The 18,815-nt window shown below is 53.8% G+C and overlaps 1 protein-coding gene across 1 annotated transcript; it reads right to left on the reverse strand.

The window, feature by feature from the left end:
• Positions 1-4,895: 4,895 nt before the first annotated feature.
• On the reverse strand, positions 4,896-18,612 carry CACNG8 (calcium voltage-gated channel auxiliary subunit gamma 8). Its single transcript, XM_037127607.2, has 4 exons — positions 18,342-18,612; positions 8,282-8,365; positions 7,041-7,181; positions 4,896-5,641 (listed from the first exon to the last, which is right to left on the reverse strand). Exons 1-4 carry the CDS (start codon positions 18,514-18,516, stop codon positions 4,896-4,898), a joined length of 1,146 nt encoding a protein of 381 aa, XP_036983502.1. The 5' UTR covers positions 18,517-18,612.
• Positions 18,613-18,815: the final 203 nt, after the last annotated feature.

Below are 18,815 nucleotides of genomic sequence, written 5' to 3' on the forward strand. Positions count from 1 at the left end.
CTTTCCATGCACTGCGTTCCCCCAGGGGCAGGGACAGGACAGCCGTGTGGCATGGCGGCGGGGCCTGGTCTTCACCCCTTCCCCGCTGCCCTCAGCCCCGGTGCCAGCGGCCCGGGTGGGGACCCACCTTCACCAACTCCTCCGCCCAGAGTTGGCGGCTCCAGCCAGCTGGTGCGCCCTGCTCTGGACACCGCGGCGCCCTGTGTCGCCACCACGGGAGTCACACCACCTGCCCTGGGGTGTGACTGTGTGCTTGTGGGCTGTCTCCCTCTCGGCCTGGGGTCTGCGTCGGGGGGCAGCAGGCACTCACCTCTTCCGCCTCAGCACCGCCCACCCCAGGAACGCACAGGCCGCCTTAGGAAACGTGCGTTAGACAAGTGAATGAATGAATGAAGGAGCAAATGGATGGACGCAATGAGATGGTAACACAGACATCCTCTCCCAAGCTCAGGAAAGTGCCCCCTGCGGCCACACCCCCTCTGCTATCTAATTGGCTGTCCTGCGTGTCTCCAGACCGCCCAGGAAATGTCTTAACTGTATGAGTAAAGTCTGTTCCTTTCTTCACATCGCAGGCTCCCCCCAGACCTCCACAGGCTCCAGGGGGAAGCCTAGGTGCAGGGCAGGGCTGGGCAGCCCTGCGGACAGTCACCTGCCCCCTGAATCCATGTCCCCTCTAGGCCCTGCCCTCCCCTCCCACTCCGTCTTTCTCAGTCCATGTGCCGGAACAGCTCTCTCGTTCTGGGTGCATTTTTCTGTCCCCCCGCCCCCTGTCTCTCCTTTCACAGAAAGGGTATAACACTCTTTGGCATGGAAGTCCTTGTCACTTTCACACCCAAAGGATGGCCTGATCTCGCTCTCCCTCATTCTTCCTTCCACTCCAGCAGGGCCCCAGTCCCCAGCCTTGTATTGCCACAGCCTCTCAGCAGGGCCACATTATCAAACCAAATTCATTGGCTGCTTTCGGGATTTTCCTCGTTCTCGGCGGCGTTTTAGGGCTTCCTTCTGGTCTCTGCCTGCCTCCTAGTCACCCCTCCCCCTCTCTGGATACATCCTCTTCTGCCCGGTGCAGATGCTCCCCCCGACCCCCACCCCTCTGGCTGTGTCCACTTCTCTGTCCACAGTCACCTCCTAGGTGACCTCATCCAGTCCCATGGCTTTCAACATCTCCTACATGCTGACCTTTCCAAAATTTGTATTTCCAGCTATGACCTCTCTCCCCAAGCTTCAGTCTCACATTTCCGACTGGCGACCTGATACGCTGACTTGGGTTTCTCACAGGCTTCTATAAAGGAGGGTTCTGGATTGGGCTGCCAGAATCCTGGCTCCTTCCCCTGGGGCCCCCTGGTCTGCTCCCAATTAAGGGTTCCGCCCTCTCTCACTTTGCTTTCTCACTCCTGTCTCCTGCAGCATCCAGTTCCTTACTGTAGGTTCTGCCTCCTGAATCTCACTTCTCTCCACCCTCACTGACTCTCCATTGGGGCCAGGCCACCCAGGACAACAGCTCCTAACTCCTTCCTGACATTTCCACTCCGGAATCGAGTCTCAGCACAGCTGTGTGGTGCTGTTATTTTGGTTCTCAATGAAACTATAATCATGTCATCTGGCCTGTGCTCAGTTCCCACGGAAACTGGAAATTCAAGTTCATTCCCAGGGCTGAAAGGTCTCCCCGCAATGGGCCCCCAGCCTGTTCTGACCTCACCCCAATCTGCTGGCCCTTGTTGCTGACTTGCCACTCTTGGCCTGTCCGCCACCTCCGAGCATCCTGGCCACCCTGGGACCCCTCTGGGTTTCTGTGCTGCCTTTGGTGGCCAGGATGCTTTCCCTGTCCCTTTTCCACTCACAACCCCCGTCTCAGTTTAAAGGTGACCTCCGCAGGGAGGTCTCCTCTAGAGCCCCGCCCCATTGGTGGTCCGTACATTCTGCTGGGTTTTTTAAGCCATTCCCTGTAACCCAAACTCTCTTGTTTGCCTCTCCTGTGAGTCCAGGAGAGCAGGACTTTGGCTCTGCACTCAGCCAACGCCTTGGGCCTTGCCAGAGTCTAGAACAGGACAGTGCTCAGTGAATACTCCTAAACACAAGAAACCAAGCAACAGAAATGGCTCGTTCCCACACAGTAGTACATTTTCTTCTGGGTCTCTGTGTTTCTTTCTAGGCAGATCCTGGGATCCTTCTCCGTGGTTCTGTCTCTGCGCATTTTTTTATGTCTCTGTGACTCACCCAGTTCAGATCTCCAGCGTACTCATCCTTCTTCCCATTTCCCTTTCTTGCCCACCCCCTACCTCTCTCTTCTTCTCTGGCCTTTGGACCCGACTCCACTACCCTCAGCCAGTTCTGCACCCCCCTCCACCAGAGCCCCATCTCCCACCAAACTGGTTTCTAACCCCACCACTCCATCGTCCCTTCTATCGACCACCCTGTACCAAGTTCTCCTGTCTCGGTAATGCATATTCCTTTCCCCGCATTTTCTGGTATCTGACAGTGTCACCATGTCATTGCTCACTGGTCCCCACCCTCCAATCTCTCTCCCCCTTTCTAGTCCTTCCACAGGGGCCTCTGAGGGAAGTCCCATCCTCCTCTGTCCCCTGGTTTTCTGCTGCTGCTCCATGTTGTCACAACACAGGCTGGCAGAGCCCCTGCGTCGCGGGGCCCTCACTGCCCACTCCTGTCTGTCTGTTCTCCCGCCAGACTAGGGACCCCCTGAGGGCAGGGCAGGGCCCGATGACCTCTGTACACCCAGCATCTCAGAGCACTGGGCCTGGCACCTGCAAGACCTCAGGAAATATTTGCTGAATCAATAAAGGGAAACCACCAATCACTGTTGTTGCTTCTTTGTCCTCAGTGACCTTCAAACCCACCCCTCCCTCCACCCCCACAGCCCTTGCCCAGCTCAGCTGCCTTCCTCTCTCACTGCCCAACAGCACCAGCCACGTCCCAGGGGCTTCTCCTCACACCCGCAACTGACCCTGCCAGTCCCCTGTGCAAAGCTCTCCTCTATTCCCCTCAGCCTAGAACTCCAGCACCTAAGACTGCTTTCTGGCTGCCTCTCTGGGCTTACCTGCCACTTTCACCTTGTCCTTCAGCATCCCTGAACTGGCCACTGTCCCTCTGCAACATGCCATTTCACTCTTCCAGGGCTTCGCCCGAAAGCCTTCCTCCCCTGGCAGACTCCTACTCGTCCATTGGAAGCCCAGGCTGGGCATGAAGTTCCCCAGGAAGTTTCCCTACAGGCAGCCCCGTCGGGGGCGGCTGGTCACTCCCTCCTCCGTCAAGGTACCCACCATGGCCCCCATGACAGCACCAATTGCCCTGCCTGGATTGTGGTTTTTGCCGGCTCCTGCAAGGTCTGCTCAAACCTCTTACCTCCAGGGATCCTGATTCTGCAACACACTGCCTGGTACGTCAGCACAGAAATGTCCCCGAGTGGATGGCTGAATGAATGAATAACACATGAATCCCCTGCACGGTGAAGACATGGCGCCTGTGCTTCCGTATTTGCGTAATTATCTGCTTTCTCCCATGAGTGCGAGTTTCAAGAGCCAGTGCCTGTGTTTGATGCTGAACCCCAGCGTGTCTCTGCCTCTCTCATCTCCGAGTTCCCGCCTCCCCTTTGTACACCATTCACGTTGCATTCCTGCCGACAGCCATTCATTCCACGGCTCCCCACTGGCCTCGGAACAGAATCTAAACTCCCGGCCTAACCTCTAAGTCCCTGGGAAGTCTGGCCCTGTCTAGGTCTCTACCTTCATCTTGTTCCATCTGCACCTGGCTCCCTCACTCCAGCTTCATCATGTTCCATCTGCACCTGGCTCCCTTACTCCAGTCTCATCTCAGTCCATCTGCACCTGGCTCCCTTACTCCAGTCTCATCTCGTTCCATCTGCACCTGGCTCCCTCACGACAGAAAGCCCTCCCTGGAAGCTCCTCCTGCCCCAGGACCTTTGCATGTGCTGTTCTCCAGCTGAAACAGTTTTTCCCCAGCTTCACCTGGCTGGTTGCTTCTTGTCATCCTATTTTGTGTTAAGCTAAACTATCCCTTCCTTTTAAACTGGGTTAAAATGCCCCCGTGACAGAACATTTTGCAGCCTGTTGGAGTTTTCCTATGTCCTAACTGTAACTTACTGTTTGTGGACATTGTGTCCACACACTGTCCACTTGATTAAATGCACAAGATGCAAACTCTCCGAGGAGGGTGGGTACCCTGTCTGTTTTCCTCCCTTCTGTAGACTCAGCCCTCAGAACGCCTAGCACTTCAGCACACAAATAAATGGCTGGTAATGACGGAACGAGTCCCTTTCTGTGCCCGTTTATATCCTTCCAGGGGCCGTCCGGGTGCGCAGCAGGTGCTCAATAAACCCTTGTGGAACAACAAACGGAAAAGTGAATGCACGTCGACGTCCCCACCTTGTCCCTCAGCCTCTCCACATCCCTTCTCGTTACCTGTCTCTTTATAGAGAGCATATATATGGTTTGTAGGTGTAACTCTATATTTGTGTGTTACGGGGGCCCCTCTCCAGGAGTTGGGCTGGGCTGGGCTGGGCTGGGAGTCCCTCCCTCCCCACCGCCCCGCCACCACATGCACACAGCAAAACATTAAAAAGAAAACATCTCAAAACTGCAAAAAACACCAAGGCCCTCCCCCGCCCACTCCCACAAAAAAATAAAATAGAACATGACGCTCCCTCACGCGGCCCACTCCCTTGCCTTCCCTTCCCCCTCCCTCGGGGTCCCTGATTTGAGGGTGGGGGGCACTCCTCCACGCCTGGGGGGGGGGGAAGGGGACGCGGGGGGAAGGCCAAGCAGTCCCGGCGCGCTCACGGGAAGGAGGGGGCGCCCCCGACCCCGGCAGCCTCGTTGCACGCGCGCCCGCGCACGCGCCCCGGCGCCCCCCGCGCGCCCCTACACCGGCGTGGTCTTCCTGTTGAGCGTGTTGGTGTTGGAAGCGGCGGCCTCCTTGGCCAGGGTCCCGGGGGCGGGCGCGGCGGGCGCGGGCGGGGCTGGCGCGGGGGCGGCGGGCGGCCCGGTGACCGTGACCGTGACGCCGCCCCCGGCCTCCTTGGGGAAGGCGTTATGCAGAGTGAGGAAGCCGGGCGCCCCCCCGCGGTCCCGCTCGGCACCCGCCCCGCCGCCGCTGCCGCCCGCGCCCCCCGCCGCGCCGCCGAAAGCCCCTCCGCCGCCGGCCCCCGCCAGCCCCGCCGCCACGCTGCCCTTGGACGGGTCGCGGCTGAGCGTGTACATGGAGATGTCCGTGGAGGCGAAGCCCGGGCCCCCGGCGCCGCCGGGAGACGCGTCCCGCGACGGCGACGGCTCGCTGGAACGGGAGCTAGAGCGGGAGCGGCGGCGGTAGCGGAAGCGGTAACTGGGCAGACGGAGGATGGCCGAGGGGCCGCTCCCGCCACTGCCGCCCGCGCCCCCGCCGGCCTTGAGCAGGTCCGAGCGAGACTGGCAGTGCGCCTCGCGGCTGCGCTCGATGTAGATGTTGACGGCCAGCACGCCGATCACCTCGGCCAGGATGAAGGACAGCCCGCCGAAGTAGAAGGACCAGCCGTACGAGTAGTGGTTCTTCTTCTCCTCGTCCCGCTTCGGGCCCGGCTCGCCGGCGTTGGCCGAGATGTACACGATGACGCCGATGATGTTGCTCAGGCCTGGGCAGGGACGGTCAGAGGGGAGCCTCTAGGCCACCCGGGCCCGCCCCTCCCCGAAGTCCCGCCCCCCGCGGGCCTAAGCTCCACCCCTCGAAGGTATAGGTCCCGCCCCAGGGGTCGGAGCCCTGTCCCAGGTGGAGCTTGGTCGGTCCTCGCCCCCGGGGTATACAACCCAGAAGGTCCACAGCTCAACCTGTCAGGTCGAATCTCACCCCTACATGGCCTCAGCCCCAACCTCACATGACGCACCTGGTCTAAACTCTAACCCGAGATAGTCTAGAGGCCATGCCCTTAAATGGTTCAGACCGCATCTCGGTTGGCCCTAGTCCCGCCCCGGATTGTCTAAACTCCGCCCCGGCTGGCCCAGACCCCGCCCCCAGGCAGCCTTAGCCACGCCTCCCGTGGTCCGCAGGCCCCCTCCTGGGCGGTCCGGGCCCTACTCGGATTGGTCTCATATCACCATTAGCATTATACACCTGGGTTTCCCCTGGGCCCCACCTTCTGCTAGTTTAAACTCTTCGTGAAATAATTCCGGCCCTGACCCTAGTTGATTCAAACTTTTCCTTTCATGACTATCATCCCAGTCTGGTTATCTCTTCTAGGCCCTCTCACTGCTGGTCTAAAATTCTCTCTTATTTAAAGCAGGTCCCATTTCTACCCAAATCCAGCCTCCAAGCCCCCACACAGCCGGCTCCCCGTGGGTCTAGATCGGGCTCCTCCCTGGTCGAGCAAGTTCCGCCCCCTACCAGGACTTGACGCGTCCCCCAAAAAACACCCCCATCGCTTAGTGCGCCTTCCCTGAGTGCCACCCTTGAAAATAAATCTCTGCCCCTCTGGCACTTCGCAGCACTACTCGTTCCCGGGAGAAAGGGGGTGTCTAACCCCTGAATGAGGTGTCTCACTTGGAGTTGGTCTGGACGGTTTCCCGAGACCTGCCCCTGCCTGGATGCGCCGCGGACCACACGGCCCCACCCCCTAAAGCAGGCGCCTCCCCATCTGCCCCAAACCACTTTTCTCTGCGGCCAGGCCTTTCATGGCCCAGCCTCGCCCCTCTGTTTTCAAGACCCCTATTAGGTCTCAACGCTCAAGCTCCTCCCCTCCCGTCACCAGAACCGCGCGGGCTTTGGACCCTAGACCTTCCCCGCACGCGCGCTAGACACCTGTCTTGTGCAGGGTTCACTTCCCCGTTAACGGCGCCAAGGCGACACCTACCTTGCCCAGCGGGTGGCGATGGAGTTTGGAAAGAGCCTAGGCAGGCTCTGGGCCCCAGGGGGCGCCCAGGGCAGGGTGGCTTTGCGGGCACGCGCATACACACACACACGCGCGCACACACACGTACGTCACTTGTAGTGACGCAGGTGAGCCGCCCCAGTAGCTGCCCCCTCCCTCTGCCTCTCACCTGCTGCCACGAACAGGATTCCCGCGCCCAAAATGATGTTCCTCTTGGACTTGTAAACCCGAGAGGCCGCCACGCACACGCCCCCAAGCAGCAGCAGGATGGCGCTGAGGATAGGGAAGATGCTGGAGGCCCGGACGACTCCTACGAGGGAAAAAGGAGGAGAGAGGGAGAGGGGAAGGTGGGCGCCTGGGCGGTCAGAGGCTGCTGCCTGCGCCCCGCACCCCCGCCCCCGGCCCCGCGCGCTGCGCCTCCTGCCTGTTTTTGCTTCCACTTATCCCTCCCTTGTTCTCCAGTTTTCCATCTCTTCCTGTGTTCTTGTTATTTCATTCATTGCCTCACCCTCCTTTTAAACATTTCTCTACTTCTCGGTCAGATTTCTTCTTTCTCTTCATCATTTTTCTTTCTCCTTCTATTTTTCTGTCTCCTGGCCAATATATATAATATGGATTTTTCCATATTATTTCTCTAAGTCGCTCTTTTTCTGAACTTGTTTCTCCTGGGCCCCTCCCTTTCTCTTTCCTCTTCTATCACGATCCTGACCTTTCTGCACATTTCTTTCTTTTCTCCAGATCCCTCTGTCAAACCTCTTAATATTTCTCTCCCTCCTCCTCTCTCTGCCTGGCTTTATCTATCTCTCTAGGTTTTTCCTTTTTTTTTTCTCTCTCTCTCTCCTCCCTCTTTCTCTTTCCTCCTTTCTGTTTCTTTTTTCTCTCTCCCTCCCTCTTCTCTGACACGCCCCCCTTTTTGTCTGACTTCATTTATAGCTCTGAGTTTCTCTTCTCTTTCTCTCCCTCGGTCAAGTCTCTCTCCCCCTCTCTCTGCAGTCCTTTCCACCCCCAAACCTTAGGCAAAAAGATTTTGCGATTTCTGAGACCCGCGGAGGGCACAGCCAATCATAACTCAGGATTTGCCGCGTTCTCACAGTAGCTACCAATCGCATTACAGGCTTCCCCAGCCCGCGCCCGAGATTGGCCAGATCGCAGGGCAGATTGCTCCACAGCCACAGCGGCCAATCCCAGCCCAGAGAGCGACTGTACGGCCACCAATCAGCTCCCGGGATCTCCACTCAGCCCTCCGAGGTGAGAGGAGCGGGCTGGAGAGAAACCACTAAGCCAATCCGTGAGCAGAGGATCTCTGTCCGGACTTGGATTAGCTGGCACGCTCTCCTCTGCGTGTCAATCTAACTGCCCACACCCTCCCAGGCCAGGCCCCTCAGTCCCCCCAGTCTGTCCCCAACGTACGGAGCAGATACTCCGCACTGTCATGGTCGTAGTCGGTGTCCTCCGGAAAATGGTTGATCTTCACGCAGACGCCTCTTTTCAGCCCTAGAGGGGGACGGAGGTGGTAGTATGGGGGTACTTCAGAGTTGGGGGAACCCCCTGTGAGAGATACCCACCCCTTCCCCTCAACCCGCTTCCCCGCCCCTCGCTGGCTGAGAGATAGAAAATCCTGGCTGCTGAGCCTGTCCTGGCATTTGGGACAAACTTTCCACCTCAGTTTCCTCACCAGTTTGTTTTTGTTTTTAAGAAAAAAAAAATCCAAAGGCCACAGGGACGTTTGCCCTGAAACCTGGACTAGGACACCAGCCTCTGGCTTCGTGTTTCCCTCTCTACAAGAAGACGTTGGTTTAGCAATGCCAAGACACCCCTTTGAGCCCCAACTTGCTAAGAGTCTGAAAATGCGTGGGAAACCGAAGGAGGCTGCATGAGGCGAGGAAGACTACATTTCCCATGAGACCCTATGAAGTCTCCAGTCCAACTGCGGGGAAAGCAGCCCCAGCGGTTCCAGAGATTTCTAGCGTCTTCAATCCTGAATAATAAGGAGAGGGATTCCCAGTGTCTTCCCTGGAATCCACTGGAAGGGGTTGGAGTAATTGGAGCAAACAGAGGCATGTGAGGGGTCTGCCAGCCTCTCCCCCTTCATCCACCCCAGAATCCTACCCTCAGGCCCTGGACCTCACATCCCTTTGGGAACCTCTCATCGCGTGTTGGATAACAGTTCCCGTTCTAACACGTAGATTGAGACTGCTCTATAATGAAGCATAAATATAAATACATTCCGTTTCCTCGATTCTCCAGGCTCCTTCTAACTCCAGGTTGTGAAACTTATCCTGCAAGTGGGCAGCTCACAGGGTGCCTCCCTGAGGGAGCATGTCCTGGGCTCACAGTCGCACTTCTCCCACTAAAGTTGGGTCCAGTTCCCCCTCTGGGCTTCAGCTGCTCCCTGTGCTGTACCCCCATCAGGTTGGCTTCTAAATTTCTTGTTAGCAAGCTGAGTTTCTGCAAGGCTGTGTGTGTGTGTGTGTGTGTGTGTGTGTGTGTGTGTGTGTGTTGGGGGCAGGGAAGGCACACATAGGGTCTGGGTCCTCTGTGTCCCTAGCATTTCCTGTCCCAAAGGAAGCCTCAAGAAATGGGAGTCCAGCCCTGGTCAGCTCCATTGGTCAGAATGTCCTCCCAATACCCCAAGGTTGCAGGTTCCATCCTCCATCAAGGCACATACAGGAAAAAAACAATGAATGCATAGATAAGTAGAACAACAAAATGCTGGTTTTTTCTCTCCCCCCCCATGACTCTCTCTCTAAAACCAATAAATTTTAAAAATGTAAAGAAATGGGTGTTGAATGAGTGAGTGCATATAAGGATAGCAGAAGGCAGGATTTGAGGATTTGAGGTACATGACAATAGGGGAAGGAATGGGGTTAAAGACAAGGATTGCGAAGGACTATTAGACAGTGAGTAATTCCATTAAGAGCTAACATTGGTAAGTGCTTCCTAGGTGAATGAACTCATCCAGACCTCCCCAGAGTCCCGTGAAAGACATGATGTTATTGGTCTCGTGCAGAGACTAGATATTGCGAATCTGAGTCCCACTGCTTGAAAATGAAGCAGCACTCTATCATGTCTTTATTCTGTGACCTGTTGGCATTGCTTAGGTTAATTTGCTTCCGTTTCTTCACCTGAAAAGGGTACACTAAGATCTCCCTCGTGGGGATGTGGTGAGGATTGAATTTGGGTACAGATTTAGCACTGTGCCTGGGTCACACCTAAGTGTTCAGTTGTGATCAGTAGACATACCCGTTGTCCAGATGAGGAAAACAGAGGCACAGAAAGGGTTCATCAGTTCAAAGCTGATGGGTGGTGGAAGCAGATTCAAACACAGCACAGTTTGCCTTATGGGAGTGTAAGCATATGGACGGTTCACCACTGTATCCCCAGTACCTGGAACAACGCCTAGCTCATGTAAGTGCTTGATAAATACTTTTATGGAAGAATAATTGGGCCCTGGCTGGTTGGCTCAGTGGATTGAGTGCTGGCCTGTGAACCAAAGGGTCGCAGGTTCAATTCCCCCTCAGGGCGCGTGTCTGGGTTGCAGGCCAGATCCCCAGTAGGGGGGCATATGAGAGGCAACCACACTCTAATGTTTCTCTCCCTCTCTTTCTCCCTTCCTTCCCCTCTCCCTAAAAATAAATAAATAAAATATTTTTAAAAAGAAAGAAAGAATGATTGAATGGGCCACAAGCACATGAAAATATATTCAGCATCCTGAATCATTAGGGAAATGCAGATCAAAACCATAATGAGATACCATCTCATACCCATTGGGATGGCTACTATAAAAAAGAAAAAAGCCTGGCTGGTATAGCTCAGTGGATTGAGCTTGGGGCCTATGAACCCAAGGGTGGTGGTTTGATTCCCAGTCTAGGGCACATGCCTGGGTTGCAGGCCAGGTCCCCAGTAGGGGGCAGGTGAGATGCAACCACACACTGATGTTTCCCTCTCTGCCTCCCTTCCCCACTCCCCAAAAACAAATTTTAGAAAAATCTTAAAAAAAAAAAACAACCAGAAAATAACAAGTGTTGGCAAGGATGTGGAGAAATTGAGACCCTTGTGTACTGTTAGTGGGAATGTAAAGTGGTGGAGTTGCTATGGAAAATAGTATGGAATTTCCTCTAAAAAGTTAAAACCAGAATGACGATTTGATCCAGCAACTTCACTTTGGGGTATACACTCAAAATAATTTAAAGAGGGGTCTCTAAGAAATATGGGTACACTCATCTGTATACCAGCATTTATTCACAATAGCCAAAAGCAACCCAAGTGTCCATCAATGTATGAATGGATAAAATGTGGTATACATATTCAAAGGAATATTACTCAGCTGTAAAAAAGAAGGAAATTCCGACCTATGCTACCACATGGATGAACCTTTACTTGAGGGTATTATGTCCTCAGGTGAAATATGCCAAACACAGAAAGACAAATACTGCGTGGTTCCACTTCTATTTGGTGACGGAGGCGACAAATTTCAACATACAGGAGCTGGGAGAGAGGACACAGGAGTTGCTTAATGGAGGCAGAGCTGAAATTTGGCAAGATGAAAAGAGCTCTGGAGATGGATGATGGTGATGGTTGTACAACAATGTGACGGTACTTAATACCACTAAACTGTACTCTTAAAAATGGTTAAAATGGCCCTGGCTGGTGTGGCTCAGTGGATTGAGTGCAGGCCTTCAAACCAAATAACCGTGGTTCGATTCCCAGTCAGGGCACATGCCTGGGTTGCAGGCCACTTCCCAGCAGGGGATGCACAAGAGGCAACCATACATTGATATTTCTCTCCCTCTCTCCTTCCCTTCCCATCTAAACATAAATAAATAAAATCTTTAATTAAAATGGTTAAAATGACCCTGGCTGTAGTAGCTCAGTGGATTGAGCACCAGCCTGCAAACCAAGGGGTCGCCGGTTTGATTCCCGGTGGGGCACATGCCCGGGTTGTGGGCCAGGAACCCCCACTGCGGGGCACTTGAGGGATAACCACACTTTGATGTTTCTCTCCCTCTCTTTCTCCTTCCCTTCCCCTCTCTCTAACAATAAATAAATAAAATCTTTTTTTAATGGTTTAAATGATCAGTTTTATGTTCCATATATTTTACAATAAAAAAATGACTGACTCAATAAATGAACATACACTCACATGAGCAAATTCTTGCCCATCAGCACATCCACTGCGATGGGGCAGGTAAGATTGTGGGTCCCCATAGTACTCTCCTTTCCCCAATGGGATCACAGTCCTGCTCTCACAACATTAATGACAATGACATGAGGTCGGGCATGGGGAGCACAGGGCACACAGACCCTTGCAGCAGACGGTGGTGACAGCAGTAATGACAAGTAGCTCTTCCCGAGGGCTAAGCACACACCAGGCTCCCAGCCGTTGACAGGGAGTAACGCACCCGATACTTATGATGAATCTAGAGGAACGAGGCAATAAGAGTCCCCTCATTCTACAGATGAGGAAACTGAGGCATGGAGTTGAAGAGGCCTCTGGGTCCCGCATGGATGGGAAGTCATGGGAGGTGCAGGAGCAGCCGGCTGCAGAGGCCAATGGATGAGGACTGTGGAGCATGGTGGCTATGAGCCTCAGTTTCCTCATTTCAAAAAGGAGGACGATGAAAGATGATACGACTCTATAGGGCTTGATAAGAATTCAATGAGCCCTGGCTGGTGTAGCTCAGTGGATTGATTGAGCGCCAGCCAGCACGTGAACCAAAGGGTCACCTGTTCAATTCCCAGTCAGGGCACAGGCCTGGGTTGCAGACCAGGTCCCCAGTAGGGGGCGCACAAGAGGCAACCACACACTGATGTCTCCCTGTCTTTCTCCCTCCCACCTCCTCTCCCTAAAAATAAATAAATAAATAGCCTTTAAAAAGAAAAAGGAAAAAAAGAATTCCATGAAACACAGGACAAGCACAGGACACATGGAGGTGACAGGGTTATGTGTGTCCTATGCCCCAGTTGGGCTGAGAGGTTTTCATGCGCAGTGATGGCGATGGGTCCCCAAGTCTCCCCCCAGGACCTGCCTAGGTCGCTCTGCCCACTGCGTGTACAAGAACCACAGGGCTGACTCACTTCCCCTCTCTGGCCATCAGCTTCCTGCCCTGACAAACACAAGCCGTAATACCTTTCCCTGGCACAGTTGGAAGGACTCAACGAGATAATGAGGCAGGGGAAGTGCTGAGCACAGAGGCTTTGGACAGTGGCTGGAATGAATGGTCTCTGGGTGCAGGTCACTGTGTCCTAACAGAAGACCCGGGATTGCAGCTTGAGATCCCCGGGAAGGGGCTGGAGACATCCACCGGCCACCAGCGCCGGCAGCTCTAGGGCCCTTGAAACACGGCAACTGAAATGAGCTGGAAGGGCAAAATACTCACTGATTTCAGACTTAACATGAAAAACAGGCCTAATATTTCATTAATTTTATATATTGATTACATGGTCAACTGATATTTGGGCTCAGCTTGGTTAAACACAAATATATTGTTAGCTTTCGCATGAATGTACAATATTGTGTAAGTTATAGTCATTGAACCTTTTCCTGCTTGCTTGTTTTCATGTAGCTCCTAGAGAAATTTAAATCACATGCGCAGCTTGGGCGATGTCTCTGTGGGCAGAGCTGGGAGAGACGCTGGGACTTCTAGATCACCAAGGAGCAGGGATTCAGGGTCACCTGAATTCCGAATAATAATAAGAATGACCAAATAGAAACTATATAATCCAGGCCTTACTCTGTGCCTGCCAGCCTTATTTATTTAGTTAGTTAGTTAGTTTTAGAGAGAAGGGAAGGAAAGGAGAAAGAAAGGGAGAGAAATACCGATGTGCTAGAGAAACAGACAGGTTGCCTCACACACGGACCTGGCCTGAAATCCAGGCATGTGCCCTGATCGGGAATTGAACAGGGTGAACTTTCTGGTTTGCAGGGCAATGCCCCACCCATTGAACTACTTGGGTCAGAGTGTGCCTACTAGCCTTTCAAATACCTCACACATGCTCACTCAGTTGACATTCCCCATAACACGATGGTTGGGGCCTCTTTTAATCCCCATGTCACCGATGATGGAATACGCACAGAGAGGTTAAATTATATGGCCCGAGGTGACCCTGCTGTGCCTGGCACACAGGAGGTAAACCGATCACCACAGTCCGCTGCATCACTCAGAGCTTGGGGTTGGACCACAAGAATTCCCGGGGATACAGTACCTTCAGGAGGAGGTGGCTCAGGGGGCTCAGTTTCTTTTTCTTTACTTTTTAAATCCTCACCCGAGGATATGTTTATTGATTTTAGACAGCGAGAAACATCGACCTCCAATATGTGCCCCCACCGGGGATTAAACCCACAGCCTATGTGCTCCGACGGGGGATCAAACCTACAACCTTTTTGTGCATGGGACCACACTCCAACCAACCAAAACACCCGGCCAGGGCAAGGGGAACAGTTTCTATACTCCCGGATTCGTGACGGGCTGGTGGTTGATGGACACATTGCTTTGTTCTCCTTAGGAAACAAACCAGACCCAGATTCAAATCCAACCTCTACTGCCTATTAGCTGTGCGACCTTGGGCAAATGGCTGCACCTCTCTGAGCCTCACCAGATGGAGATCTAACAATACACACCGCGCAGGGTTCTCGAGAGAGCGCTCAGTGACAAATGAATGACAATGACGGTAACAATCAAGCCAGTCAGCAAATATCCCCTTTATAAAACACCTCCGTCCTTTGACTCTCAGGACACACACGCACTTCATTTTGCCCGAACCTTTGTGGCCCCTCCTTTCTCAGCTCCCGTCAGGCTTCTTGTCTCTCTGATTGCTTTGTAATCACTAGCTCAGGCGGCAGCCCCTCAACTAATTTTTTGGTTTCTGTCTCTTCTCATTTTCTAGGTGACCTCATCCATTCATATGCCATGACCCCCGATGTGTGTCTCCAGCCCACACTGTCCCCTGAACTCTGGTCTCACATCCTATCGCTGACAGCCCGGATCAGAGGTCTGCTAACTGTGCCCCACGGGTCAAACCCAGCAAAGATTGGGTTTTATAGTTTTTAAAGGCAATTTATTTATTTTTAGAGAATGGAGAAGGGAGGGAGAAAGAGAGAAAGAGAAACATCAACGTGTGGTTGCCTCTAGCATGTCTCCTACTGCGGACCTGGCCTGCAACCCAGGCATGTTGACGCTAGACTGGGAATGGAACCAGCCACCCTTTGGTTCGCAGGCCAGTACTCAATCCACTGAGCCACCCCAGCCAGGGCTGGGTTTTATATTTTTGAAGGGACTTTAAAAATATCAAAAGAGACGATTCCATGGCACGTGAAAATGACAGGAAACTCAGATGTCAGTGACCGTAAGCGAGAAGTAGCACCACAGCCATTTAACTCCCGTGCTGTTGTCTCTGGTTGTTTTCAGGGGTGGTTGTGAGACAGACTACGCTCTGCAAAGCCTAAAATGTTGTGTATGTGACACATGGCAGGGTTTTACCATGCTGACCCTTGTCCTAGATGGTCTCTCTAATAGGCAGGTTAAATTTAACATCTCCAGACCTGACCAGGTAGCTTAGTTGGGTAGAGCGGTTGTCATCATATGCCAAGGTTTTGAGCTCCATCCCAGGTCAGGGAACGAACAGGAAGCAACCAGTGAATAAATAAATGAGTAGAACAACAAATCAGTGTTTCTCTCTCTCTCTCTCTCTTGCCTCCCCTTCCTCTCTCTCTGAAATTAATACATAAATAATTTAAGTTTAACATCCAAGTTTAGGCTCGTGATGGCCCTCCTTACAATAAATGAGATGACAGAAACAAAAATAAAATAAAATACCTGCCGTTACACATTATGAACATTTCTCTCTTCCCCCGCCCCATTCTCGGGTACCCAGGACACAACCTCAGAGCAGTGATTCTCAACTTGGGGTAACTATACTCCTAGTCTAGAGAGAGTTGACAATTTCGGCTGTCACGACTGGGAAGTGCTCCTGGCTTTTGGGAGGTAGAGGTCAGGATGCTGCTAAACTCGGTACCACGCACAGGGCAGCCCCCCACAGCGCAGTTATTTCTGTCAACAACCCTGCGGTGCAGGGGACACCCCGACTCTTCTCTCTCATATCCTACCACTGCTCCACCAGGAACTCCTGCCATTGTAGCTTCAGGCTCGGGTCTGAATGCAAACCACTGCCCAAACCCTAAGGCTCTACCCCAGACACGCCACCTCCTGCATTCTCTCCCCTTACTTTCTCAACATGGCAGCAAGAGCCATCCTGTTTAAATCAAAGTCAGCTCTTGTTTCTCCTCTGCTCAGGAAACTCAGATACGGCCCTGGCTGGTGTGTCTCAGTGGATTGAGTGCCAGCCTGAGAACCAAAGGGTCACAGGTTCGATTCCCAGTCAGGGCACATGCCTGGGCTGCAGGCCAAGTCCCTGGTTGGTGGTATGTGAGAGGCAACCACACATTGATATTTCTCTCCCTCTCTTTCTCCCTCCCTTCCCTTCTCTCTAAAACACTAAATAAATAAAATCTTTAAGAAAAGAGAGAGAGAGGGAGAGAGAAAACCTCTGATATGTCCCTGACTGGTGTGGCTCAGTGGGTTGGACATCCTCCTGCGAACCCAAACATCACCGGTTCCATTCCCAGTCAGTGCACACACCTGGGTTGTGAGATGGGTCCCCAGTTGGACCCTGTTATCTCTCTCACTCCCCTCTCATTATGTCCCCCTCACTCCCTCTGCCCCAGCCTCTCCACCTCCTCCTGGTCCTACTCCGGGGCCTTCGCTTTGGCTCTTTCTACAGCCTGAAGCCTGTCTCTCACTTCCTTCAAATCTCCACTGCATGTCACCTGCAAAGTCTCCTAGACAATTTTATCCACACGTCCCTCACACATCCGTCTCCTCGGCACTGAGCTCTGTCTAACACCCTAAGTGTCTTATTGGTTGGTCTCTCTTATTCTCTGTCTCTCCTTCTAGAATATAAGGCATAGAAAAACAGGAATGTTTTTTGTTTGTCTTTGTCTTCTTTTTTTCCCCCACTCTTATAGCCCCAGAATCAAGAATAGTTCCTGGCACATAGTAAGAAATCAATAAATATGGGTTGTTGAATGAATGAATGAATGAATGAGTGAATGAATGAATGGCATTCTTACTCTATGCCCTACGCTGTCCCAGGGGTTTCAGGATGCAAGCCAGCCTATTTGTTTTGTGCCTGCTGCTCAGTCAGATCAGTGAGTGAACCTGAAGTCAAATACCCACAGGAGGAAGAAGGTCACCTAATGAGAGAAGTGGACAGGATAGGAGGCAATAGGGAGTGGAGGTGACTGTGGAGACATGGAGACCCCTCTCCCCTGATGTGTTATCTGAAGAAGTAGCTGCTACTCGGATCTAGCCGACCATGGCCATGGCGACCCTCATGTTACCGGTTTTATGCTAGTACCAAAGAAACCAGAAATCAGATTGCTCCAGGTGAAGTCTTCCTATTTTTAAATGTTGGCGACCGATTCAGATTTGGGTTTCAGCCTTAAAACACTCCACATGCCAAACCAAGCCCGTCCACAAATCCCATCCATCAGACCTGAGTGCTCTGGGCTCTGGCCCATCCACAGCTGGGTGACCTTGGGCAAGTGACTTAACCTCTCTGAGCCTCAGTTTCCTCATTCCAGACAAGAGCAGCGAAGCCCAGCTCATAGGATTAAACAAGATGATAACATCCCCTGCTCATCCTGAGTGCTCCAGCCACACGGGGGGGGAAATGATGGGGGAAAAAAGAAGGAGAGGAACCTCAGCATTTCTGGCTCCAAAGGAAGAGCCTTGAGATAGGCTAGTCTTACTGCTTCATGTTGCAGCTGGGGCTGCGAGGCCCAGAGGTGAAGCCTGACGTGGGGAGATACCAGTAGCGCAGGGGGACTGGCCGGGAGAGGGGTGGGGGAGAGAGAGAGAGAGACCACTGAGGGGAAAAAACAGAGATGGAGATAAGAGGTTGGAGGAGGAATGAGGAGTGGGAGGAGGAAGAGGAGAAGGTAGGCTTACGCACAGGGTGATGACACAGAGCCATGGGTCGGCGGCGGGAGGACCAGGACCAGCGTGGGAGGTTGGAAGACACCCTGGTCGGGAGAGGGGGCAAGAGGAGAAAGGGGGAAAAGCCAGAGCAGAGGGACCACCGTACCTAAGACCCAGGAAGGGAGCCTCAGGGGACAGACCACCAAAGTGAGGCAAAGGGATGGAGGAGATGAGGGGAGAGTGTGAATGGGGGCAAAACAGGAGGGACACTCAGAGCACTGGGGTAGGATGTGGGAGAGAGAATAAAAGGAGGGGTGCACGGGGGCGGGCGGAGGACTCAGACAAGGACCCGATGCCGAGGAGACCTGAAAGGCTGGAGAGGGTGGCAGGCCGTGCGCCTGTGGGGACCAGCGGGAGAAGCAGGACCACCAATGCAGACCACCCCTGGGAGATTCAGGAGCGCAGGGAAGGCGCGCCGCGGCCCCGCCTACCTTCCAGGCAGCAGATCCGCCAGAGGCCGGAGTGGGTGAGGCCCCCCGGGTCCTTCTTTTCGGAGGAGCCGCCCCCGCGGTGGGGGGGCCCCTCGTCGCCGGCGGTGAGGTTGGTGGTGTTGCAGATGAAGGCGCGGGTGTACAGCCAGTAGTCGGTGCTGATGGCGATGGTCATGAGGCCGAAGGCGGCGAAGGCGCCCACGGTGGTCAGCAGCACCTGCACCCCCTTCTCGCACCAGAGGCCCCTCTCTTCATTCCAGCGCTTCAGCGACTCCAGTTTGACCACGGGCAGCCGGGGGGCCGTGGGCCACCACCGGGGCAGCGGGGGCGGGGCCGTGCCGGCGGCTGGGGGGGGTCACAGCGCAGGCAGAAGTGGGGGGCCTGGGCCCCTGGAGGCTGGGGAGGGGCGGCGAGGACGAGGCTTAGCCGGGAGGGGTCAGAGGGCGGCCATGGTCACCAGCTGGTGGAGAGCAG

The sequence above is a fragment of the Artibeus jamaicensis genome, unplaced genomic scaffold (genome assembly GCF_021234435.1).
Source record: "Artibeus jamaicensis isolate MK-2021 breed Jamaican fruit bat unplaced genomic scaffold, CSHL_Jam_final contig_2566, whole genome shotgun sequence".
Lineage (NCBI taxonomy): Eukaryota > Metazoa > Chordata > Mammalia > Chiroptera > Phyllostomidae > Artibeus > Artibeus jamaicensis.